At 37.2% G+C, this 27,822-nt stretch overlaps 1 protein-coding gene across 4 annotated transcripts; it reads left to right on the top strand.

Annotated features, from left to right (window-relative positions):
• Positions 1 to 210: 210 nt before the first annotated feature.
• Positions 211 to 27,645, top strand: LOC108427059 (sodium- and chloride-dependent GABA transporter 2-like). 4 transcript variants are annotated; one of them, XM_017696975.2, is made up of 16 exons: positions 211 to 315; positions 767 to 968; positions 2,275 to 2,409; positions 3,241 to 3,381; positions 5,077 to 5,188; positions 6,839 to 6,904; positions 10,169 to 10,298; positions 12,227 to 12,361; positions 18,195 to 18,298; positions 18,389 to 18,513; positions 19,482 to 19,594; positions 20,662 to 20,799; positions 22,369 to 22,471; positions 23,270 to 23,370; positions 24,036 to 24,182; positions 26,080 to 27,645. In XM_017696975.2, the coding sequence occupies exons 2-16, from the start codon at positions 776 to 778 to the stop codon at positions 26,248 to 26,250; spliced, it is 1,914 nt and encodes a 637-aa protein (XP_017552464.2). In that variant the 5' UTR covers positions 211 to 315; positions 767 to 775; the 3' UTR covers positions 26,251 to 27,645. The 4 variants fall into 4 exon arrangements, with proteins under 4 accessions (XP_017552464.2, XP_017552466.2, XP_017552467.2 ...); XM_017696977.2 differs by having other exon boundaries at positions 238 to 315; positions 765 to 968; positions 6,842 to 6,904; XM_017696978.2 differs by having other exon boundaries at positions 238 to 315; positions 765 to 968; positions 18,419 to 18,513.
• The last annotated feature ends 177 nt before the right edge of the window (positions 27,646 to 27,822 follow it).

The raw sequence follows: 27,822 nt of genomic DNA, 5'->3' as shown, positions 1-27,822 counted from the left end.
AACTCCGCCTGTTTTGCGTCAAGCCCCGCCCACTGTTCGAGGACTGGCTGATGGATCAGTAATAGGACAAACTGCTAGCCAACCCTGACTAAAAGGGGCGGGGCGTGTAGGAAAACGGGTAGGAAAAGTGGATAGAAAACTATTGGCCAATTCTAGCGAAGGGGGAGTGTCTTGTCGGAAAACGGGTGGTGATAATGGGAATAAAAGGAAGGAGACTCCCACGCAGATTCCCAGCGCATTCCTCAGAACGTTTAGAGGATTTTGTCTTCAGACGCTCATTCTGACACTTACAAGGAGTGAGGACTGAACGCACTAGTGAGTCTGCACTCTTTCCATCTTACCGTTCATGCTGCAAATGTAAATATATAAATATTTTTTTTTTGCAAAAGCCTCTTATGCTTGTAGACATGCAGCCATTTTTACTCTTTTTGGAAGAAATGTTGCACTTTCAAAGCCACGTTTGTACCACCCAGACATAATCCTGAAGTCCTTAATAACGGTCATTCTGGTTATTTGATAACACTTTTGGACACGTTATGATATGTATTTATATATATTTATAATAGATATTTATATACATTGCTTATTAATTCGCTATAACCGAATTAATTATACACATAACTAAGTTCTGATCATTATTCGTCATTCATTGTAACAGGGAGTGATTTATTTGAGTGAGCTTACATGAATTATTGTAACCATTGCATGGCAGATGCTTCAATATAAATGAATAGGAGATAAACACATTGTGCCTTGTGTGTAAGAGACAGGCATTATGGAGGAGAGCAGAGGGGGAGACACTCCTAATGGGCCAGCTGCGGACTCTCACAGAGAGTCTCAGCCCAGTAGACAAGTGCCCAGAGAGAAATGGGCCAACAAGACTGAATTCTTACTGTCAATGGCTGGAGAGATCATAGGCCTGGGCAACATGTGGCGCTTCCCTTACCTGTGCTACAAAAATGGAGGAGGTGTGTATGTTCAGGACCTACAACATGCTCCTGACTTTGTAAAGGGTGTTTAAGTAAAAGCTCCATGTTTCATCTTTTTAAAACTGAAAGAGCAAAACCATTTCTTTTTTGAGGTTGGGATTGGGATCATGCATATGCATGTATATACACCGATCAGACATAATGTTATGACCATCTCCTTGTTTTGATGCTCATTGTCCATTTTATCAGCTCCACTTACTGTATAGGTGCACTTTGTAGTTGTACAGTTACAGACTGTAGTCCATCTGTTTCTCTGCATACTTTGTTATGACCCCTTTTACCCTGTTCTTCAGTGGTCAGGACCCCCATGGACAGAGCAGGTCCTATTTGGGTGGTGGATCATTCTCAGCACTTCAGTAACACTGATGTGGTGGTAGTTGTGGTATGTTAGTGTGTGTCGAGCTAGTTTGAGCTACCAGCGCAACACATACTATGTGGGTCCTGACCATTGAAGAACAGGGTAAAAGGGGGCTAACAAGAAACAGATGGTCTACAGTCTGTAATTGTAGAACTACAAAGGGGGTGGTCATAATGATTGCCTGATCAGTACATACATTTTAAGATACCATTTTGGAGATAAGAGGTTCTCTTCCGACAACATTGATATAAATATATGCATGTAAGGTGTGTGTTTGTGTGTGTGTGTGTGTGTGTGTGTGTGTGTGTGTGTTTGAAGCATTTATGACCCCTATGCCCTGGCAGTGTATAAAAACAAAAGTGTTTGTCTTAGGGTTATAGGCTTGGGTGGGAATGTTGAAGAGGATGTCTTGAGTCTTTTTGGATTCGTTGTCTTTTCATACTAATGGGGGTGGAGGGTGGGGGATTTAATATCTAAGGTCCAGCACATCAGAAAACATCTTTTGACCCAGAGCACTGAACGGGATTTGAATCCATCAATATCTCTCAGTGTTCTTTGAAACCCTCATGATGAAGAGCAGTGCATATCCAAACACAGTCCATCACGCACTTTTATTGAACAATACATTCCTCTTCCTTTAGTCGTTGTTGTCTGAAGCCCTTAAGCCAGTCTATGGATGTTATTTCCTTAACTGAGAAATAAAGAATGTTTATTAGGTTTGCCAAGATCTGTTCTGTTAGCCTAAAGTGTGGTCTTATCGTTCAGTCTCTCACCTTTAGGCTTATTGTTCAGTAATTACTATAAACACAATTGCTATGGTATGTTATGAGAATGAGAAATAATGTCAGTACCATTACATTAAACAGTTAAAACCTTAAATATAACCAGAGCCAGTCTTGATTACTATTTTTTTATTTTTAAATGTAGGTGTATTCTTCATCCCTTACTTTGTCTTTCTCATCTTCTGCGGCATCCCTATATTTTTCCTGGAGACGGCTTTGGGCCAATACACCAGTGAAGGAGGGATCACAGCCTGGAGGAAGATCTGTCCTATGTTTGAAGGTATTTTCTGTCTTAAAAAGAAAACATCTTATAAAGACATAATGGTACCTCATTTTAACAGTGTGAAGTGGCATTGTGTGATAGTTTGGCAAAAATGCACTGGTGCTTAGGGGCTACTGCAGCTATCAAATAATGGAAGCGTATGTATACCAGTTAGCGTTGTGCCTGAATGCCTAAATCTTGCCCAAGACTGCACTGAATTGGCAGGAATTAATTCTTCTTGCTTTTTTTTAAATTAAAGAGTTTGAAACTTTTTTAAAACTGTTTTTGTGATGTCAGAAAAACAATATTTTTACATATACTGTATCTGCCTTTTCAGCCTACAGCAGTTTAGCCCCATCCATTCACGCTGAAGTTCAAAGAATGAGGCACAATACAGGACAGCCAATCAGAACAGATATCATTTTCATATTTCAGTCTTAAAGGCACAGCCTGTTTAATTATAAGGGATAAAAGGAGGTTTGAAAATGGTTGTGTAAAAATGAATTGTGACTGTATTGGTACATAAATTCACATAAAACTGTTGTAAACGGCCCAATGGACTTGCTTGGGTGGGTTCTGACACTCTAGGACTATTATCAGTATCTGTTATCTTCAAAAATGCACAACTTAGGTATGCAGTTTGCACTACACTAATTGGTGGGTTAGAAGTTTCTATTAATTGTTAGCTACATTAACCTCATAGGCATAGTGTAAAATGAAGGAAGCAAACTTTGGGCACCAAAGCCTGGCTGATATTTGAACTATATTTGAGTTTGCATTGGACTATCACTTTAACTATGCATTAGTGGTAGCTTCCCCCTTAGCTAACTTCATGTCTGGTATTTGTAGGAGTTGGAGTTGCCTCTCAGGTTATAGTGATTTACCTGAACATCTACTACATTGTGATTTTGGCCTGGGATGTCTTCTACTTCTTCAACTGCTTCCGAAGCAGCCTGCCCTGGACCACCTGCGACCATGTGTGGAACACAGGTACAGTACCTAGTCCTACACGCTGAGGTAGTTTACTCAGTTACAAGCACTTAAGTGAAATTTAGTGTGTTTAAATTATATCAAATTCAGTTTGAGCACTTTTATGTTTAGCGTATGGTTTAGCTCCTGGATTGCTTACCTTGTTGCTCACACCTCTTACTTTTGCACTTTAGCATTTTACTTTAGATGAAAGAATCCCAATAAGAAAGAAAAAGCCAAACAAATTTATTTCCTATGCTGAAAGGTACTGGATGTACTAAGAAGCACTACAAGCTATTTCATAACATTATTAGGTACAGCATATCTTTGGTGGGACATGCAGCATTACCAGAGTAATGGGCTGGCAGTTAAGGACCTAGAAGAGGCCTTAACAATGCAATAAGCCTCAAGAGGCTGTGCATTACTATGATCTTATAATGGGTGTTTTTAGGCATGATGTGAAAGGATTAAAACAGCCTTATGCATCTTAAAACCACTGTTATGCATGGCCTCAAGTGGCTTATAGCTTTTATACAACAGCATCAAGATGAAATATGATAAAATACACAATTTTGCCAATAAATAGTTAAAGTTATAATGAATTCTGATCCCATTAAGCGATTAAAACCTTTAAAAATCCCATTAGATTTCTTCCACCAAGAAATATAGTTTGTCTAGAGTATGCTACTGTTGCCAAGCAACTATGGATCCCTGAAGGTGGGGCTGTTGGATTCCAGAAACTTTGGAGTTTATTCTGATTCTGTTTCCAGATGACAAGAATTGATACGGTTGATTCCACATAACAATCCAAAAACCAAGGCATAGAGACGGACATCTGGCAAAAATAAAGAAGCATTATTTATATTTGACCTTATTTGAAGGAAATTTGGAGAGCTAAGGGGAGGGGGGGGTCTGCATAATCCTTTGCCTTATAAGTAATCTTTGCTCACCAAATCCCTGCAATCCCTACAAATGCTAATTTCCAATATAATTTCCTGTGTTGCATTAGCGGAAAGAAAACACTGAAACTCATTTGTTTTTGTACACTGGGTGTAACCATTTTAAACATGTTACACATTCAAGTAACTTTATGTTATGTACTTTTATTGTTGCAGTTTTACAGTGAACTACTCAGTAAGTACTTCAAACCTTACACATATTAGTGGAGGAGCGGTTTAGCCTGTTAGCTAGCTTTTAGCCTGTTAGCTAGCTAAAATCTAGCCTTTAGCCCAATAAGTTTTTCTTTATTTTAAACAAAACTGGCTTTTTACTTCATCTATATGCTCAGGGGTCCATGTTCACAGCACAACAGTCCATTTACAGCACAACAGTTTTAGTGACAATACAGAATTGAGTTGTTGTGATGCAGTCCTAAGCATGCGTGTAAAGCTGTGAACATGGCTAAGCCAGATTTCAGGACCAGAAGTATTCATTTCATCATTTTATAATTGCTCATATTAGTCATTCTGCTGTGCATCTGCCAGTACATGTTTGCCCCTATTCAAAAGGCTGGTGAACAGTGCATTATGTTCTATGCACAATGGCTCAAATCTAATCTAGGATTAGCATTATATCCTAAAGAGAAAAAAGCCTTCAGTACTTTGAAAGGTTTAAACGTTTGCCCTTCAACAGGCAGGGACAGCTCCCTATCCCTCCAATTTCCTGTCATCCCACTGAAAGATTTCCACTCTGACTATTATTCCATGTTGTCCACAGACAATTGCCATACTTTCAACCGAAGCCTGCTGTCCTCAGGCCTGCACAGATCAGACTCTGACTGGTCCTTCCTCTACAATGTAACTGATAGCTATGGTAACGACATCGACAGGTAAATAGTCTTGCACCCGAAAGCATGGAATAAAGCTCAAAATGAAAATGCTCAAAAAAAGATGTTTTTTGCAATAATGTGACATGAACACTACCATTTAAAACTTTACAATCAGTGTTTTATCCTAAATAGAAACATTCTTTTTGCAAACAAATGTATAAAATGACAAAATAAAACATTTCAAGTAGTTTGTAAAAGCTAGGAAAAAATAGAAATGAGTTGATGAAATGAGTTGCCAGTGCGTACCGAGCCTTTCTTCTCCTCTTATGACCCCATTTTACCTGTTGTTGTTTTTTGGACCTCCCCCATTAATGCTGCCCTTTTAGTATCTTTTTAATAAACCATATGATTTATTTTACATCCGTGAGTGTCCGATTCGTTCACCCAGCATTACAGTTTGTTATTTAAAGCTGTATTAAAACTGATGCTGCTGTGAACTGTGGAAGAACTGGTTGCAGTATTGAATGTGTATGACGGTAGCAGAACTTTTATTTATTTATCATATTAACATTGGTTGTCCTAATTTAACCAGTTTTGTTTGTTCAGACTGAAATTACAAGTGTTAAATTCCAAGTGCTAAGTCCAAGTCGAGTCACGAGTCAGTGAGCATGGCTTCAAAATAATGTGGAAGAAAATCTTGTTACATTGAATCTTAATTTTCCTTTAAGATTACTGTTCCTGAGAGATTTTTCAAGCAAGGAAACTCCCTTAAATCTTGGACAGATTCATTTGAACTTGGAAAAGAATCGGCGCCGTATAAGTCACAGAAAGATTTAAAACGCCTATACATGACTACACCACCCCCCAACCCCCACCCCTGCCGCCCCACACTCACATAAAACAGAACTTTACAATCAGTGTTTTATCCTAAATAGAAACATTCTTTTTGCAAACAAATGTATAAAATGACAAAATAAAACATTTCAAGTAGTTTGTAAAAGCTAGGAAAAAATAGAAATGAACAGTAGATTGCAGAGGCATGTCACAAATAAACAAATATGTGAATATTTACAATATGAAACTGATAAGGAACAGCACCTATCATTTCATCTAAGAACAATTCATCTAAAAGCAGAGCACAAATGTTACAGCTTACTCTATAGGCAGGGTTCATTGTAACTGAAGAGCTAGTTCTGGGAGTTACTAAAAGTCTGGTAAATCAATGCAAACACAGTTTAGTCAGTCAAGCTCATGTAGAAGTGACAGTCAGGTATCAAGATACTTTTATACCAGATAGTGTATTTATCATTTAATAACAGAATTTTGATTAAGCCATTTAGAATGCAGATTAGTGTGAAGTTAATATTATTTTGATTTGTAGTGTAAAGTTATACTTTGAATGGCAGTGTCTACAGAGGTAATTTTGGTCCTCATTTTGAGAGACAACAACAGTCTCTAAATGCAAATACCACATCTACCATCAACTCTAGATCTAGATCTGAAGTGAAGCCAATTGCCCAGTTATATTTGCTCCCCTGAAGGATGTATGTGTAAAACGAGTTATGATTCCTTTACACTTCACTCACTATAGATGACAACATCTATTGCATATAATACGCCTCAATGGGACATCAACTCATAAAGAGAAAAGGGAAAGACAGTAGCTATAGCTGGATTTATGGGGATTTTAAGTGTGGCTCTTTCCCTCAGCAGCAATTCCAGCTTCTCTGAAATGCTACCATATGAAGTTATTTCCCCAGAGGAGGAGTTCTGGCTGTAAGTACAACATGAAATTCCTCACATTTTGCCTGTTTGTTTTCGTGTGGCCGTGCTTTTCTCCAGTAATTGAGCGCAATCAATTATAATGCTGAATGTGTTCTTCTGGCTAGCTTGTGCTTCTACGCAACACCATTATCTGCCTCAATACACCACACAAGGGATGAGAGAGATTATTTAAAACTTAGATATTCATTTTGTTCTTAATAATTATTATGAAGCCTTGCGATCATTAGCCAAACTCAATGAACAACATATCAACACTCAAAAAAAACCTATACATTTGAATATTCCTGAATGAGATTGATATTGTAATTTGACACAATTATTGCCAAAGAGTATACAGAAAGAGAAAATTGTGTTGATGTATTGTGTTTTATTTGTTTGGAAATTATGTACACATTTAAGCCATGACAGTTAAATGCATCACTTTTTTCACTTTTTAAGAGTATTGAGCATTCACAATAAAAAAACCATAATGTACTGAAGACAGTTGATTTGAGATTAATAGTATTGTTCAGTGTTTTGCGCAAGTTGTAGTGCTTTATTTTCCAGCAAAATAAACCAGTGAATAAATGCTGAAGAACACCAACTTAAAACCAAAATGCAAATGTTTCTTGAACACACTACAGTATTGACATGTCATAGTAACATTGTCTAGAGATGTTCACAAATTGATTCATACAAGTGTGGGTTGCATCTCAAGTCTCTGGGTTGTGAGCATTGAGTAGAGTATCTCAATTAACACCACTAAACAGGCCTTCACATAACAAGCTTTTCAGTACAGAAAAACCTTCAGTCTGGAGAATAGAACTGAAGCACTACACACAGTGAAAACTTCAGAATACAGAAACATCTTTGAAGTTACCAGTAAAATCTGACAACATAAATGGTTTGTAATACCCACAAACATATTTTTCAGCTTTATTGTGGCAATAAATATAAACAGATGCCATGTTGAACGTTACAATGTTCCCATTCATTTCCAATCCAGTAAACTGTCTCCTCCTCCTTTATAATGTCTCTGATGCTAGGCAACGTTTCAAATTGTTTTTGTTTTTTTTTCAAACAGCACATTTTCTGCTTGTAGAGTTTTGTTCTGTCCATGAAGTTTAAAGTTCTTCTGTAATGAAAGGCTCGTGTCATGCTTCCCTGCTCTCAGACAAACTGATTCTCTTATGCAATTCCCAAGATGTATTAGTCACATGACCCAGCAAGCCAATCATCCACCTGTCATCAGATCTCAGTCATTGGAATTCTAATTGCTTTCACCTGTTACCTCTTGTGTATATACCTGTCTGTTTGTTTAATGTATTGTGAAGCATTGCCTCTGTTTTGCCAGTGCGTACCGAGCCTTTCTTCTCCTCTTATGACCCCATTTTACCTGTTGTTGTTTTTTGGACTTCCCCCATTAATGCTGCCCTTTTAGTATCTTTTTAATAAACCATATGATTTATTTTACATCCGTGAGTGTCCGATTCGTTCACCCAGCATTACAGTTTGTTATTTAAAGCTGTATTAAAACTGATGCTGCTGTGAACTGTGGAAGAACTGGTTGCAGTATTGAATGTGTATGACGGTAGCAGAACTTTTATTTATTTATCATATTAACATTGGTTGTCCTAATTTAACCAGTTTTGTTTGTTCAGACTGAAATTACACGTGTTAAATTCCAAGTGCTAAGTCCAAGTCGAGTCACGAGTCAGTGAGCATGGCTTCAAAATAATGTGGAAGAAAATCTTGTTACATTGAATCTTAATTTTCCCTTAAGATTACTGTTCCTGAGAGATTTTTCAAGCAAGGAAACTCCCTTAAATCTTGGACAGATTCATTTGAACTTGGAAAAGAATCGGCGCCATATAAGTCACAGAAAGATTTAAAACGCCTATACATGACTACACCACCCCCCAACCCCCACCCCTGCCGCCCCACACTCACATAAAACAGAGTGGGTTGAAACTATACACCAAGCAATTCCCAAAGTGATTTTGAACTCCCTTCTTTCCAAATGTTCTCTCAGACTCTACCTTTCTTTTTTCAGAGGCAGGGATTTCATAAGCCTGTTTTTTCTTCACTACCCGCCTGACACATCCCTAGCTGCACATGTTGTTGGGAAATGTCTCTCTTAGATGAGAACAACATGTTTATCCTTGGTGACTAGAGCCTCTCAAAACTAAACTTTAGAAGTAAAACATATGCATCCATCATGCCAGTGTTTGTGTTTACGTCCCATGTGCGTGCAAAGGCCACATATGGAGGTCATAAAACTGTATATAAAGCAAGGGCAGCATTTTTCCACCTTTACTCATGTCAGATCAGGGAACACTGAATCTGGGAAGTTTTCAGTGTCAACTGCTCCATATCAGCCTCCATAGACTAACACTTGGGGGTTGATTACAGAATCAGATGCTTTTTGTTCGGCAAGTACAAAGTACAGAAATATAATGTCATACACAACATACAAAATAATCTGTGGATGACAGAAAAGACAAGCAATGAGTGTTTAAGCTGTGAACAGTTTAGTTCAATTTAGTTCATTTTTTATTGTTTTTTAGTTTTTGACAGAAATTGAAAATGCATGTTGCCCTTCACATTGTGTACAAATTTCATGGTGAGTGAACCAAAAGAAACAAAAATACTTGGAAAAAATGTCTGGTTCCATTGACTTACATTAAAAGTAAAGTAGGTTTTTTCCTTCTCCTGTAAAGTTGCTACGTTGGAGATTTGTTCCAACAACAGCGATATATTACTTGTGCATACAAGCTGTCGCTGTAAGAACAAAGCTTCATATCTTCAACATTCGCATTTTACAGGAGAAATAAAATGTTTATACATTTAAATGTACATTAATGTAATTCATTTTAATTATTAGTTATTAATAATTATGAGTTATTAATTATTTACAGCGTAAGATTTTATTTCAAGTCATTTTGAAACATTCCTACTTGTCCATTCCGCATGAAATGTTCACAATTAAAAGTGCTGCCATTTTCAAAACATGTTAAAAAAAGGTTTGTCCAGACAGCAGTGATATATATATATATATATATATATATATATATATATATATTATGTGCATGTGCAACACATTGAATGATCCATGTTCTACATTTTTCTTGCACTTTATATTTCCCTTGGGGTCCATTGATGCCATTTCTGTGGTTTTCTTTCCGAAAAATATTATTGATTCCATTTCACTGGCCATCTACTGATAATTTGAATTTTCTCTGGATTTATTCTTTTATATTATGTGTGTGTTCTCAGTAATCGTGTGCTGAGGGTAACCAGTGATGGTTCCCTGGGCCTGCCACACTATGATCTAACAGGGTGTCTCCTGTTAGTCTGGACTATCTGTTACTTCTGTATCTGGAAAGGAGTGAAGGTCACTGGGAAGGTCAGTAAGCACATATGTACTGTATATCCTGCATGTATTATATATTAATGTGTGTTATCAATATGTGTAGACAGAAAAGTATGACCTATATGCATTATATACAGTTGAAATTAGTTGCTTCCAGCTGTTCTCATTAAACCAATCAAACAAGAACAATTTAAATAGCTCTAAACTAAAATATGAGTGTTTTTTCTAAATTCAACAAAAAATGGCACTTTTAGTGATTACTGCAGTGTCAGAATTATTCAACCCTTCAATATAAGCATCTTTATTACTGAATGCAGCACATTCTGCTGTTCTGACCTGCTGCAGACGAGATGCACAACCAGACACCAGCTTCTGGCAGTGTTCCTGAAGAATCTTAGTCCATTTCTCATGGGCAATGGCCTCCAGTTCACTAATATTTTTGGGTTTGTGAGCTGCCTTCTTCAAATGCCACCAAAGATTTTCTATGGGGTTCAAGTCAGGTGACTGTCCCAGCCACTCCAGAATCTTCCAAGACTTTCTGAAACCAAGCCTTGGTGGACTTCGAGGTTTGTTCAGGACCACAGTCCTGTTGAATAACCAAATAACATTCAAGCTTCAGCTTCCTCACAGAAGGCATGGCATTTTTCCTTGGATTTCCTGATACTTTATTGAATCCATCTTGTCCTCCAAATGCTGCAGGTTTCCAGTGCCAGAGGAAGCAAAGCAAGCCCAGAGCACCACCGAGCAACTGCTTTGCTTCACTGTAATCAGGGTTTTCTTTTTATCCATAAGCCCAAAAGTTTTCAGTAAAGGGTTTGTATCTTTGCTTCATAGAGTAGAATCCCAAAACGTCTGTGGATTGTTTTTGTGGTTTTCAGCATGTTGGTGCCAGATGTTCTTGTCCTTATGGGTCAGTAAAGGTATATGGCTTGGAATTCGGACATGGAGACCCTCAGCATGTAGTACACGGTGCAAACTGATACCTCAGTGCCTGCTGCCACCAAATCTTGCTGCAGGTCTTTTGCAGCCTCTCGAGGGTTTTTGACCTCCTGACTCCTCAGGAATCTGGTGGCAGCCAATGCTAGCTACCTCTGCCTGCCACGCCCAGGAATTGTTCCTTTAATTTTAACTTGAAAACTATACTTTCAATGCATTTGCCATCTTTCTGTACCCTTTTTCTTGTTTGTGCAAGGCAATGATCTCTTAACTGTTTAGACTTGACCTAGCTTCAATCTTGTGCCAATCTTCACAGTCTACAACGTCCTTGCAAATCCAGGTATTTCATGTGTTTTGTCTTAAGCACACCTGATGAAACTAATAAAGCCCTTGTGCTTCAGAAAAAGCCTGATTTGTAAATGTGTGCTGTTATGAGGGATTCTACTCAGGGGCTGAACTGCAGTGGTCAGTAAAAGTGGCATTTTGTGTTGAATTTGGAGAAACCACTTGTTAATATATTAGTATTAGTATATTATATATATTAGTTAACATGATCTATTTCAATTGTTCTTGCTTGATTGTTTTATTGCAAATCATATTGTCCCATATTTAATGTATATATGTGAGTATCTAGAGTACAACCCCATTTCCAAGAAAGTTGGCACGCTGTGTAAAATAAAATAAAATGAAAAAATAATGTAAATACAAACAGAATGCAGTGATGTGCATATCAGTTAAACCCTATATTTAATTGAAATTCAATTAAGTCAATTATATATAGGGCATATATATGTATATAGGAACTTTGGATCAACTTTTTTGAAACATGTTGTTTCATGAACATATATTTTCCAAAAAATCTCAGTTTGAATATTTGATATGTCTAAAATTAAACGTAGAGTTTTTGTTTAAAAACACTAAACAGGTCAGAAGCATTTTATTGGTCTTGTAGGGCATGCCTGTTTTCAAGTACATTTTTGTCCAGCATATGTAAAGACATAATAGTGTTTGTGTATCTTTGTAAGGTGGTGTATTTCACAGCTGTATTTCCATACCTCATGCTGCTGATCCTGTTCTTCAGAGGGGTCACTCTCCCTGGTGCTGGACAGGGCATCATCTATTACCTTTACCCTGACATCTCCAAACTCGCCAACCCTGAGGTAAGTGTAGACTTGTGTGGTTGGAAGTACATCGGAAGCCTGTTTAAATTTACTGGTTTGAGAGACATCCATCCTCATAGTATGTTCACATTTGCTTGAATTTACACACTGGGCCTACCTCTCTTCATATAAATAATGCTTTAAAGTTAAAGAAGTTGCAGCCTACTGTTGAATTGTTTTTGATAACATAACTGGGTTTATATGGTAAGTCAAGGTAGTAGCTGTGGTGTTGTTATGAGATTGCTTTTGTATTCTAGCTAAATCATTGCTATATACCAGGTGGTTGATAAGGTGTTGCTAGGCCATTGCTGTAGTATCCCAGGTGGTTGCTAAGGTGTTGCTAGACCATTGCTTTGGTGTCCCCTTTGCTTGTTAAGGTGTTGCTAGGCTATTGCTTGTGTTTAAATGAATGCTGTCTGAAAACTGTATATGCTATTAGTCCCAAAAGCATAAGCACACTACTTACATATAGGCTCTATAATCCTGCAAAGTTTTGTGATTCTAGCTCAAATGGTTAAAAAAAGATTGAATAATAATAATAATGAGAAGACAATAATCAAGAATAATAAGCTGGCATGGCAAGACCATATTATAAGTTATACATTTAGTTGCATGTTGTGAGTTTCATGCTAAATAACGGAACAATAGATGGACAAACAGATGGCAGAGCAATTAGCTAGTGGGAGGTTACATCTCTTGTACCAGGACTGGGCACCCCTGCCATAGGAGAAAACAATTTTTTTCGAGTTTTATTCTTGCAACCAAATGAGTCCCACAAGGCTCAATCATGGGCCAGTTTCATTTAACACATATATCTAAATGATATTGCCACCTCTGCCTCAGACTGCAAAGTGCACTTGTTCATAGATGACACCATTTTAAACTGGCGGATCTGCTCCAACAACAATAGAAAAACTCCAGTTCTCAGTTAATGCCTTACAGAGTCACATAGAGTCACATAGGTAACCTCACTATCGGTTATGGACTATGGTGATGTAGTTTATACATATGGGTCTACCAGTAACCAAAACACTCGACTCAATCTATCATTGACTTATACTTGTAACACTCACCACTGCAGACTGTATGAAAAAGTTAGTTGATCTTCACTAGCAACATGACAGGAAATATACTCGCTTAAGTTTATTTATAAATTACTCTACAGCCATATGTCAGCTTATATCTTGTCTGTGATCTGTATAAATAATGGTAATGGTAATTATTAGACTCACTCTGGTGACTGGCTCACCTGTCAACTCACCTAGAGTTTTATTAAAGTGAGAAAATCTACAGCTACAGTGCACCAGTGAGGTTGAATTCACTGCAGGAGTCTTTAAAACTTGGCTAGCTGTTCAAACGCTTTAAACTTTTCATGTCTAGCCACTTTCAGACAGTCCGTAACTGTTTTAGTTGAGTTTAAATTCTTCTGTTCTCATTTTTAGTTCATTTTATTATTTTTCTTTCTAATCATTTTATTTTTTCTTTTTTATATCACTTTTTAAAATGGTATTTTACTTTATCTTAATTCTATTATTGTCTGTTTTATTTATTAATGTTTACTTCATTAACTTTTAGTCTGTTTACTTTTTACAGTCTCTTTACTTAATTGCTTCAAAGGTTAGTTTGCATAGTTTATCCTTTTAAGCTTAAATGTATTAACTGGTTTTAACTAATATATCTTGGTTTTATTTATTTTTCTTGTTTCCCTTCTTAATTCATTCTTAATTGCTCTTTAAATTAAAAAAAAATCTTGTTAATTTGTTATGTAGGTCAGCTTGTTTTAGTGTAAATCTGTTCAGGTCAGTTCGTTTAAGTGTAGGTCAGTTCGTTTAAGTGTAAAATCTGAAAATCTATTCGAAATACGGGTTGATTAATTGATTAATTATCCAACATCAGTACCTGACCTCACTAATGCAATTGTGGCCAAATATAACCAAATCCTCAAAGTGATGTTCCACCATCCAGAGTAAATCTTCCCAAAAGAGTAGAAGGTGTAACTGCAGCAAAGAAGGACAAACTAGAGCTGCAATCAGGCTCAGAAGAAGAACAACACATTCCATTCCAGTGAACATTGACCTCACAGTGGAGCTAGCCTGTGTTTCACTCCCCTTTCATTGACTTCCTAGGTCAGACACTGCGGCTGCTAATAAGGCTCATTTTGTTCCTGTGGCTTCTCAGTATTTGGAGTTTCTTAATCCAGCAGCTACAGCTTCGCTGCAGGGCTTATTTCTCTAGCACTCACATGGCAACCACAGGCCTTCACATTAGAGTGGTCTTGACTTTTTCAAACATGGAAAACCCACACAACATCCTCTTTGTTACAGTTCTTGATGGGAGAAGTCTTTATCTCCATGTTAGTCATGAACAACATGCTTTTTGTGGAGGGAGCTCAACTTTGTCCTCCATATGGTTTCACTTCCCGAGTCAATATAAATGAAGCTGACAAGAAGAGGAGGAAAAGGCAAAGGGAAGGGTGTGGTGGGGATCTTCTGTATAAAAGGACAAATTCTATCTGAGGTGAACAAGAATTTACTCGTTGGATATCAGACGAAAGATCACTGCAGAGTAGAGAGAGAGAAAGTGTGAATGACTGTAAATAGTAGTACATGTAATTATATGAGATTACACAGGTGCTGTTATGTAAATAACTAAAAGGGCATTAATAATAATAATAATAATAATAATAATAATAATAAATTGAAAGATCAGCTTTAAAGTTTAACCTCTTAAACTCCAAGCCTATTTTTGCCAATTTTCGCCTGAAATGACATACCCAAATATTAATGCTTTTTACTCAAATATTATATAATCCAGAGGCAATTTTAAGAAGTATTATTACTCAAAAGCCTTTACAAAATTAATTGAAAACACTTGAAATTATTGAAATTAAACTATAATGGCCAAAATATGGTAAAAATAGGAAAATAAACAAGGCGCTTTTCAAAATTTCTTTTTTTGTTTTAGATTTTATGGACCATAAACTGAAGAGGTCATGTCCATGAAATGTTTTTGCAGTTCCATATTTTGCCCCTTGGGGTCAAATTTTTACCATGTATAATTTTAAACTGATTACCCTCACTGATCAGAAGTTATTCAGTCTAGAGTAGACAGTGTACATACATGTCTGTGTACATTTCTCCAAGTGTCCCTTTGGAAATCTCCAAGGAATGGTGGTCCCCGCAAAGGAGCTAAATACATAAAGGACAGAGGGAGGGAGGGAGGGAAGAGAGAGAGAGAGAGAGTAGAGAGAGATGAGAGAGAGAGAGAGAGAGAGAGAGAGAGAGAGATTTTATTGAGCAGGCTAAGGGAAGTGGATAGGAGGCTGCCAGCTGTGCAGTATTGTTGTAAATGATAAGCAGATGTGGTGCTGACCTGCTGTGGTCTGTAGACTGTAACATTTCCCCTCCCTCACTCTGTCTCTCTTTCACTGTCTTTTTACTGTCTTTTTCTTTCTCTCTTTCTCACTCAGTTTTGCTCTCTCTCTCTCTCTCTCTCTCTCTCTCTCTCTCCCTCCCTCCCTGTGTCAGAGTTGCCAACACAGTTAAGCATTCAAATCTGTTATGAGATACTGTTTAAAAGTTCAGAATCACTTCTCATATTAATAACTATTATTCAAAAATTCAATGTTGTAAACTACAAACCCTAAAACATCAGTCAATGGTTTATGCATAGTTTAAAGTATATTTGTACCCCCAAAAAACAGTAAATGTTAAGGAAACAGTAAATGTTATGCCCTTGATCAGTGAGATTTGGTCATTGCTTTCCAAATAAGAGTTCATTACGTTCATTCTTGGTGCTTTACAGCTTTCTCAGTTGTAGTCAAGACCTCTAGAGCTGAGTCAAGACTGAGACCAGGACACATCAATTATGTACATATATCCATCCATCCATTTTCTAGCAGTCTTCGGGCGGAAGGCAGGATACACCCTGGACAGGTCGCCAGTCCATCGCAAGGCATTATGTACATATATAAACCCTGAAATTTGTTTACATTTAATTGTACATTTATTGTCATAATTAGCCATTAAACTTAATGATAACATAGTAACATTAATAACATGTAGCCTGAAATATTAATAATTATTATATTATAGTCTTAATCAAACTTTGCGTTATAATGTTCCTTTGCACCTTATTTAGAATCACCACCTTAAGTCAAATGAAAAACTACTAAACTACGTCCATTTTAATATTAAATGAAAACACAGTAATAATAACACTCTGGTCTTCACTCAGGTTATATTTGAACTTGAACCAATGAAGATAACTGGGGGCAGTCGTGGGCTGGAGGTTATGGATCTGGCCCTGTGATCAGAAGGTTACCAGTTCGATCCCCATTGCCGACAGTCCATGACTGAGGTATCCTTGAGCAAGACACCTAACCCCCAATTGCTCCCCGGGTGCCGTGGATAGGGCTGCCCACCGCTCCGGGCAAGTGTGCTCACTGCCCCTAGTGTGTGTGTGTATTCACTAATGTGGTGTTTCACTTCATGGATGGGTTAAATGCAGAGGTGCACTTTCCCCGTTTGTGGGATTAAAAAATATCACTTATAAAAAAACAAGCAATCATCATCCTACAAAGATCATTTACTTCCTCAACCAACAGATTTTATTTAAACGCATACAGCAGTGGTTTTCAACCTGTGGGCTGTGGACCCCACCAGTTGGCTGTGGTAGTAGTGCAGTTTTTTTACTGCCAACATTAATTACAATAAAGAGATTTAATCAAATGTAATTTTAAATATGACAAATGTTGTTGATTATTTGCAAAAATAATGGATTATATGTTATAATCATCTCAATCTCATTAAATGTACTGACAAAATGTGAGCTGTCATGTTTTAGCATAACTGAAATGAAGGCTTTCCTCCAGGTTCTCCGGTTTCCTCCCACAGTCCAAAGACATGCAGTTCCGCCCGATGTGTGTGTATGCGTGTGTGTGTTTGTGTGTTTGTGTGTGAGTGTGTGTGTGTGTGTGTGTTTGTGTGAAATGAAGGCAATACAGCAGTGAGTCGCAGCACCGGACCTCACATGCATGACATCTGAAAACAGGACTACAGCTCTGTGCTGTTAGCTCACGAGTCTTTTTCGAATGAAGCTTTAAAACCCAACAATTGGCACCATCATTCATAAACTAAACATACTGAATATCGGCTGCTGATGGAACAAAACCTTGTATCACCAGTTTTTTACCATTTCAGTTTTTTACATAATTTGAAAATGCCTGTTGCTCTTTAAATTTCATGAAGAATGGACCAAAAAATGGAACAAAATGACTTGGAAAAAAATCTGGTTCCATTGACTTACATTAAAAGTGTGTTTTTTTTTTCTTTTTCCTGTAAAGCTGTTATTTTGAAGATGCAAGGTTTTGTTTCCGACAACATATAAAACGCTGTATCTAAAGCTTTTGAATTGAGCTGGAGCTCCATTTGCAGCTTTCTTCTCCTAGGCCTGACATCTGGCACTTGTTAGCTGACAAATCAGCCTTCATGTTAGGTGAGTTAGAAAAACACAGTCTGACTGGAAAATCTTGCAGGTCGCAGACACTTTAGTGGTCGTTTGTTTATGCCATGAGCTGCAAAAGTTTGGGAACCCTGATGCTGAGAAATTTGCTCTGGTTTTGTTAATATTCTTCCAGTTACCTCGGATGAAGATATCACACTTGGTTGTTCTCGACAAGCCCACATTATGTTGAGACAAGACTGACTGCATATGAGGTCAAGACTGAGATGAGATTGTGATACTAGTTTATAAGAGCTAGTTATTAAAGAAAGCTGGCCTCTCTCTCTCTCTCTTTTTCTCTCATTCTCTCTCTCTTTCTTTCTCTCTCCAGGTTTGGCGTGATGCAGGCACCCAAGTGTTCTTTTCCTATGCTGTGTGTCAAGGTGTCCTCACTGCACTGGGCAGCTATAACAAATACCACAACAACTGCTACAAGTCAGTGACTCTCTGTCATCTTCATGGTGTATTGCTGTATATGTATTTATATATTTATACCGTTTTGTATTATCCATATCTTCTTATCAGAGACTGCATAGCCCTCTGTGTTTTGAACAGTGGCACCAGTATCTTCGCTGGCTTTGCTGTCTTTTCTATCCTTGGCTACATGTCTCACGAGCTGAGCTTGCCTATGGAGACCATAGTGAAATCAGGTAGACAATGCATTTTTTTCAAAGTCCTATCAACTTCTCATGACTCAGTTTTTTCAGGGGAGCCAGCAGAATCCGAGAGGGGTCTAAGACCACCAAAAACAGTAATGCTTCCCTTGTATAGACTGACACAATTGTATACTGATGTCTCAGAATGATCCAGGTCAACATACAGCATTGTGTAGAAGACACCACGCTTTAATTTATTTAATTTCCAGACCAAATGGCCATTAAGTGATTGATTTCTCAGCATCAAGGAGAAAAAAACAGCACACAACATATATTTAACAGACAATAGCAGTAAATAGAATTAATATAAACATTTAAATTGATGTTAGATGTCAGTGGGAGGAGTTGCATGCCTTGAGATAATCAAATTGAGACAAAACTATATTAGGTAAACATACTTTTGACAGTAACATTGTCATTGTATTAAGTAAAAGTAATTTTCATATGAGCAGACCCAGTATTTCATTTCATTTTATTCATATATGTTTGCACTGGGGTCCAAAGATCCTAGTTATGCTGCTGCTATGGACTGATAAAGAAATAAAAGCTTAAAACCTTGTTACATTCATGTAAATTTAAAGTTAGGAATAAATCTCTTTCCTATAAGCACCATTTCTGAGATACAAGATGTTGTTATGACAGGAGCATAATGAATGTTTTAATAACTGGAAAATGAACTGAGTGAGTATAAAGGCAGTAGTTTGCTACACTCACCACCAGATGGCACCTCAAACCAACACATCAGTCCTGTCTGTCTGTCTAAAAGTGTGAAGCTAACACAATCCTGTGGTTACTTCACAGTGCTATTGAAAGTCATTTGAAATGCATAGTGTTGAATTCAGTCTGTTTCGAGAAGGACAGCAGTGTCAAATCAATATGCAAAGAAAGTAACTGTCATATCAGTTAATATATCTTCAGTGAAATGACTGGACATTTTTGTAATGAACTAAACTGTCTTGCAGGTCCAGGCCTGGCTTTTATAGCCTACCCCAAGGCCCTGTCTCTCTTACCAAGCCCTCAGTTATGGTCTCTCCTTTTCTTCCTAATGATTCTCTTCCTAGGACTGGACAGTCAGGTACATTTACTTGCTTTTGTAGGCCTGTGTAAAAGGGCCGCACTGTATGGGGCTTTTTGTTAAAACTAAACATTAAAATGTGCTCTTTTTTATATATATATATTTGCTAAACTGTCTGGAGGGTCAAAAAATTCTATAGTAAAAAAAATAATAAAATACCTAAACAATCACAAACATACATTAGATATTTACAAGAATGCATTATGATCTATTTAGACCCAAGGCATTTACTGAGATAGTAATACATTGAAAGATTAAGATTGACAATGAGTTTAATGTTTAAGTAAGAAAACATCCTTCAAAAAAATGTCCCATGTTTTCATGTCACTACCAAAACATAAGGAGTTTTAGTCTGTGTGTGGAGCCTTATTCTTATATTAGAATCAATGTATAACACTGAGAATTGTCACTAGAGAAAATTATTTTCTGAAATGAAGAAAGCATTTTGTGTTTTAAAGTAAAAAAGTATGATTTGTAAAACTGTTCAAAGCTGTGTTTGCTAGTCATGCACTGGTTAACATAGTTCATCTCAAAATTAGATAACTTTGGCACTACTAAAACATTAATGATGATTTTTGGTCAAATCCTTTATTTTAATAAAACAGATATAATTAGGTCAAAAGTCATTAGAACTGAAATAAGTTTTGTCTAAAGTCCAAATCAGTTACAAGTCTGAATAGTTTTCAACTCTGACTTTGACCCAAATGATCCCTTTATAAGTATTGGCTAAAGACTCTTGAGAAAACACCATTGACCAATTTAGTGGCTGTTTCTAGGCAAAATTAACATTTTGCTTTAAAACGATTGACCACATTTTCTCCTATCAACACTAAAACAAGAGTGGTACTGTAATAATTCCAGAGTTTAAATAAAATTATTATTCTATTGAATAAAAATGAACTATAAGTTACAAATATATATTTTTGTACTTCCCTGAAATAATTAGGCCTAGAAGGCCCTGAGGCTTTTTCTCTGTATTGCTATATACTTGCAATTGCAACTACAGTTCAGCATATTAGCACAATATCAGTATTGCAAAGGTCAGAATAATTGTGTGTGTGTTTCAGTTTGTGTGTGTTGAAAGTCTGGCCACGGCGCTCACAGATGTGTTCCCTGGAGTTCTGAGGAAACCAAGGCGCAGGGAGATTTTGGTGCTGTTCATCGCTGTGGTCTGCTTCTTGCTGGGCCTTCCTCTCGTCACTGGGGTACAAAGACATAGAGAGACAAAATAACACTGCTGCAACTGGTGCTGCAAACAACTTTTGGTCTTGGCTGTGTTATTACATTACCAATCAAGTAATAGCCCTACTCACCCTGCCCCGAATGTACTCGATCAGACAAGACACGTGTCTGAAGTTTGCTTCTTTCATTTTCCACTGGAGCTCCAAGGCTTGTGTAACTAATGAGTAATTAAAGCCCACTAATTGGCATTGTACAAACTGCATGCCTAAATCATACATTCACACCAGCCTCAGTTTCATAACTTCAAATAGACTCACTTTGTGATTTCTGACGCTGTATACTGTTATCTACAAAATCGATAAATGTACCGAAATTTCTGGCTTCATGATGGCAGCTACTACAGTTTGTGGCTGTGCAATGGGGAGAACATTCTGGTTAGCACAGGGGTTTGTTGGCAGAGTGTTCTGGTTCTGTTACTGGAACTCAAAAGATCTGACCTCTTGAACAACAATATTGCATTTTGTCAGTAGCTCTGGATATCATAATCCGTTAATGTGGAGACATTTTGATTGTTCTGTGTTAAACAAAACAAACAACATTATAGGAGTATTTGAAAGAGAAACTATATATAAATTCATAAATTATATTCATTGTTGCCAACCAAGCCCCCAACTTCTGCCCGTTTTTATAGATAACACCGTATCAAAAAACCACGCAAGCGAGAAAATTTGAAATTATTATAGGTGACCTGAATTATATACCTGAATTATGTGTGACTTAGACATACAATTTGCAAAATGCTAATTGGTGTACATAAACGTCCATTACTTGTTAGCTAGATTAGCCTCAAAGCCCCAGTGCAAGACTAAAGAAGCAAGCTTCAGGCACCACGTCTTGGCTGATCAGCTACCTCTGAGGAAACGGGAAAATAGGGGTGTCATGACGGGTGTTTAATATGAATACAGTTAAATTTCATGATATAAATTCAGGATATAGGAAATGATTTCTATAGTTCTGTTGAGCACAATCTAAAAGTGATAACCATGAATATAAAAACACTCCCTGGAAAAGACAGACCATACTGTTGGTTTGGCTACCTTACCTTGTATGGCTGATTAGCCAAGCGGTTAGAGATGGGGAGTGGAGAGAGCAAACTTGAGCTTGAATAAATAAAATCATCCTCACATTCATGTTGGCAATTCTGAACGGGCAAAAGAAAATAACTCGCTCCATAGGGATGTTTGTAGCTGAGGATTTGCACCACTTTTTGGCTGTTGAGAGTTTTTCAAGGAGTGATTAGCCCCATTAGAAAATCCACTCTTTGATTCATTTCAGCCAGAAATAGCTTTATAATCAAATATATTATGATATGTTTTCAATGCAGAAATAGAAAAGAAATGGCCACATGTATCGTATATTTGCATATTGTTACACTCATATGGAAAATGTCTTTCTTTTTGTAACTAAAAAACAAGATAATCAAATGACCAAAAGAGACAGAGAGAACTACAGTTAAACCATTTATGTCTTCGAGTATAGGCTGATGTCTTTGAGTACAGCTTGTTTTTGCTGTCACCTTGTCGCTCTCTCAGGGTGGGATCCACCTCTTTGTGCTCATAGACACGTACGGTCCCAGCGGAACAAACTTGCTCTACATCGCCTGCTTCGAAACCATCGTCATTGCCTGGGTGTACGGTGAGTTGCTGGAGAAAGGGTTTATACATGGATTAAAATGTTTATGTGGATTACAGGGTGTGTATATATTTATACACACACACACACACACACACACACACACACACACACACATATATATATATATATATATATAAGTTGTATGAAGTTGCAATAGAGGCATGTTAGATTTGGTGCCAGTTTCGTGGACATGGATCAAACAGAGTCTTGCCAGTGGTATTTCACCTTCTAAATAATGGGAGTTCCACCATTATTGCAACTTTTTTCCATGTTAAGTTAGGATATTAAAAACTCAGAGTAGTTTGATATAAAGTCTTCTCATTTTAGAGAAACTTGCTGAGGCAGAATTGTTCACAGTAAATGTGATAGGAACCAGATTCCTTCCCCATCAAGGATTTTAAAGCCTCTAAAAGCTACATCTCAGGAAGTTATTTCATGAAGTTGTTATGAATATTTTGCCTGGCTATTATTAACATTACATATTAAAATTCAGAAGACAACATGTAAGTTCACTGGTCATTTTAGATAGGAAACGAATTGGTTATATTTGAGCTGTCGACATCGAGAGCCGTGGTTCCTATTAGCTCTAACGTGAATAAATGCAAGTCTGTATGTTTCTCTATAATGAACCATTTTACATAAAACCACCCAGTGCAGCTCAATCCACTGTGGCATGATATCATGTTCATAGAGGCTGGCCATCAAAATGCTATGTGTCAAAGTCTTTTCTCAGTGAAATGATTATGATTAATTAAAATGAGGAAACAAAGGAAATTAATAAGCCGGATGGCACTGCAGGTGCGGACCGTTTCTATGACAACATCAAGGACATGATAGGATACACTCCCATGCCTGTGCTGAAGTATTGCTGGCTCTTCATCACCCCATTAATCTGCGGAGTGAGTCACAATTTCACCTCATCTTCTTAATTTTGGGTTTCCATCAATGTTACTAAAGGAGAAACATGTGTGGTGTAAAAACAGGGATCTTTAAAGCAGATGGGAAATACATTTTAAGGCTACCCAAAGTAGCTGGTCAGCTAAGATGTGGAAAGATATGTATAAATACTTATAGCTCACCAATTAGTATTGTGCAAACTGCATGCCCAAATCATCAAATACATAGACTTGCATATATGATTTCTGGCACTATAGTTATGTATACTGTTATGTATAAACCTAAAAAGGATGGAGTTTTTTGGTTTCTGTTTGGTAGCTAGATAACACTGTTAAATCAGAAACCACTTATAAAGAAACTTATCTGCGATTACTTAACATGACATAATTTGAAGCAGCTGTGTGATGACTAGACTTGGGATTCCGTTTGAACAAAGGTTAAATCTTGATATATAAGCTTCCATTTCAGAGCTCCAGTACACAACTAAAGAAGCAAAATTCAGACCCCAGATATATCTTGGCTGACTGTCTAAATTTAGGGTAAAAAATATTTCCAAACTGTGACTTTAAAGTAAAGACACCAAATTACAACTGTTGATAAATTGTCTCTATTAATTCTCTCTGTTGATAAATTGTCTTTATTAATTCTCTCTATACTCCACCACCAGGCCACGCTGCTGTATGATCTTATTTTCAGTAGTCCAGTTAATTCCGCCTTTCACTTTGGGCTGAGCTGGTGGTCCATGTTAACTGTGCTGCTCACCCTCACTCCAATGCTCTGTATTCCTGCTTTTGTCCTGATATCTCTCAGAAGGGTAAGTGAACTATGCAGCAAATCCTGCCAAGTCCATTGCTGTCAATCATCACTTATGTTCAAATTCCTTAGTGATACTTGTAGTATTTTCATACAGGAACCCTCATTGTATAGATGCCAAGATTAAGACTTATTAAGACTTATTTTGCACATTTTGTTATTCAGTACACTTGTATAGGCTGTAGCAGAGAATCTGGTTAGTTGGCACAGGGGGTTGTTGACGCAGTGTTAACTTCAGTGTCAGTAAGGGGAGCCATCACAGAAATGGAATTCAAAAACCATACCCACATCATATATTAGTTAGTAGAAATTCATTAGTTAGTAGAAATGGCAATCAGCTATAATTTGTTTGTTGTTGCAAGCCTACAATAAGAAATACTAGCAAATCCGGGATTACGTCCTGATGTGATTGGGGTTGGTTGGGACCTTAATTTAGGGGCTGGTTAACAGATGTGTCAACCTGTCCAAATATCAGACTACTGTGACAAAAAAATATTTTTTTACATTATATGCTGCAAATCTACTTAATAGAATGAACTAATTTCTTATGTTGCACTAATTCAGAGATTTTATTAGGTTGCCATTCAATGACTGTATTTGTGGTTTGGTTTAAATTAATTAAAACAATGAATTAATATATATATATATTTTTTGCTTCATTCTTTAAAATTATAGCCCAACCATTCTCATAATATTTACCAACTAACCTTGTGTTGGGGCTGGTTGACACAACATGAATTTATTAATGACTGTGCTAAGTCTGAGTAACATTTTCTAACATTAAAAGTGTCTGTTTTTCTTTATCTAAGAAGTCCAGCTCTCATTTTCTCATTTGGTTCTAGGTGGGTTGTCCTAATCTATGGTATGCGTGTGATTTATGGCAGAGAGAACTGTGTCAACCAAACCTGCTGCTCTCTTTGGCCCAATCCCATTTCTTATTTTAACCCCTATCCCTTTTTTTTGAGTGTCACCTTGCCCCTTGGAACAGAGTTGCAAGGGGTAGTGGTTGAATTTCTCCCGTATAGAAAGCGACACTAAAGAACATTACTTCATTGTACTGTAGCATTGCTGTGTAGGCATCCCTGCCAATCTGCAGTGATAGGAGGGTAAAGTTCAGTAACTTTGCTTGCTGGGCTTTAGTTACATTTAGGTATCATTTGCCTTCAAAGAGGGGGGATGCGACAAATATTTAGTATCACCCACCCCTAATTCTTCGATGATATGAAGCTGAAGTCAGCTATTCTCCAGCTTCTTGTTCTAATTTTCCCATTCCACTTTAAATGAAGTGCCAGAATATAACTGCTGCACCATTGAAGGTAAAACGGGAAATTTAGCTAGCTAGCTACCGAGACATCAGCATAGTAATAATGACTTTATATGCTTGTTATGAAGAAAAGGATCATACAACATTGAAACAACATTAAACTAAAATAATACAAAGGTTTACATAGTTTTGTAACTGAGAAAATACACATTTGTGGGTTTCTTTGGTCAATTGATCAGCCATTTTGCCATTTTTTCTGTTTTCTCATTTGGATTGTGCCTTTGAAAAACCTCCGTTTGGGGGTCCATGCAGCCCTAACACTTCACCTTACTCATCTCTTCAACAATAAATCAGGACACCCTACCCCTGGGTGTGAACATGCAAAACAGAGGGGTAAGAGTGGTAGGGGATGACCTTTACAATGTGTTAAAATTTCATGATGAATAGTCCATTGGAGATGCTTCTTCCACCAACTTCCAAAGTTAGGAATGTTTTTTCCTTCTCCTGTAAAGTTACCACTTTGAAGATGTGAAATTTTATCATGACAATACATGAAATGACACTAAATTTGAACTGAACTGAGCTAAAGGTTAAAGCATTTATTTCTTCTTCTGCTCCACCCATGTTTTTCCAGGGTCCTGGTCAGATCTCCCCATCACCTGACCTGCAGCAGGCCAGCCCACACAAGCCTCGGCTGACACTGTGTAACGTAGTCATCATTAAGAGACAGAGGGTCCTCCACAGAGGGGGAGATAAAGGCAGAGAGGCAGAGAAAGCCATCACAGAGGACACTAATGAAGTGTGAGAAGGAGGAGGACATGGCCAGAGAGCCTCTCACCTCACCATGTCAGCACCTCAGTGGATTCAAGAAACCTCAAGACCAGCCTCACACCTGCCTAAAATTCTCATCCTAGAGCAGTGGACCGCACAATATTTATAAGAGCGCAAACTCAACCTCGTCCTTGCCTACCTATTATTTTTAACAAACGTCTACAATCTGTTAGTTTTAGCTAACCTTACATTTTGAACGTTCCTATAAACAGATAAGGAGATTTCAGGCAAAGCCTAGTCACTGAACTTAGCTTTTATCACTAACAATTTGTATATGATATCTAGACACTAAAAGGGCATAAACTAAAACTTCTATATCGTAGCTGACCTTCTGGCTTAAATCTTTTATTTATCAATTAAGGTTGCTATAACTAACTGAGCCAAATTAGCAACTGGTCTCTATCTAATGCTAAACCCGTAGCCTCGATGCTCTCAAGGACATTGTATTGCAAGGGACAAATTACTTTTTTATGACAAAGATTTGGGCAGCATAATTTGCTTTACATGTAAATGTGTATTTAATTACTTTTTTGTTCATTGTTTTAAATTTTATAAGAGTGTATTTTAGAAAACAATCAGATAAATGCCCACATGCACATTCAAGCAGACCCCTGTACTAGATCCTAGATCTGCTCTCCTTGTGCGACATTCTTTTGGGCATGTGAAGCATTTGGCCTCATCCATCACTTAGCATTTTTCAGAGGTTCTCTGTTGCTGAAGCTGAGAGCTCATATTTCAGGGTTTGACTTTGTTGCTGGTTAATTTCACTCATCGTTAAGATGCAACTGCCATTGTTTATATTCTCTCTTTTGGCTTTTGCCTCTACACTGTTAGCTCATTTAACATATATCTTGTAGTTATAATTAGAGATGCACCTGATAGGTGTTGATACTAGTTGTGTTGGTGAAACAGGTGTCGTGATTGTACATTAATGTCATCTCATGAGACTCATGAGATTGTCAGTTTGACACTTCATCAAAAGACAGAAATTAGCATTGAATGACAGTGAACCTAGACCGAGCATAGCCATTCGACTGATGACAAAAATTATACAAATGCATATTTAAGATTTATTTACAAATAGCCAGCAAGTGTTACAGCTGTAATAAGAGTTGGTATTGAGATACGTACATAATATGATATGGTATCAGAATCATTTCTGGCTGTATACAACAGTATCGGTGCTTACATGTAATATTTTGAACAGGTATGGGTTTTTTTTCTCTGCCGCACTGCAACATTGTAAACATTAAGTATAACGTAATTATAGTATTATAAATATGTATTTTTGTGGAGCTCAAGAGCTTGTTTATTCTTTTCAGAACAAAATGTATTTTACTATTAAATTCAGACTTTTATGTCACAGAAATGTTGATTTTTTTTGTTTATTATTTGTTGCTGAAAAAATTCAGGTACTGCACTGAGAGTTTACGCATGAGTTAACATTAGTGACAATATCAGTGTATCTGTGGAATGAAAGCCAAATGCCATGCATGCTACATGATAATGATGATGATGATGATGATGATGCATAATCATGTCGGAA

This window comes from Pygocentrus nattereri, chromosome 1, assembly GCF_015220715.1.
Source record: "Pygocentrus nattereri isolate fPygNat1 chromosome 1, fPygNat1.pri, whole genome shotgun sequence".
Lineage (NCBI taxonomy): Eukaryota > Metazoa > Chordata > Actinopteri > Characiformes > Serrasalmidae > Pygocentrus > Pygocentrus nattereri.
The sequence above is the reverse complement of the archived record's forward strand: the minus strand, read 5'-3'. Positions and strand labels throughout refer to the sequence as shown.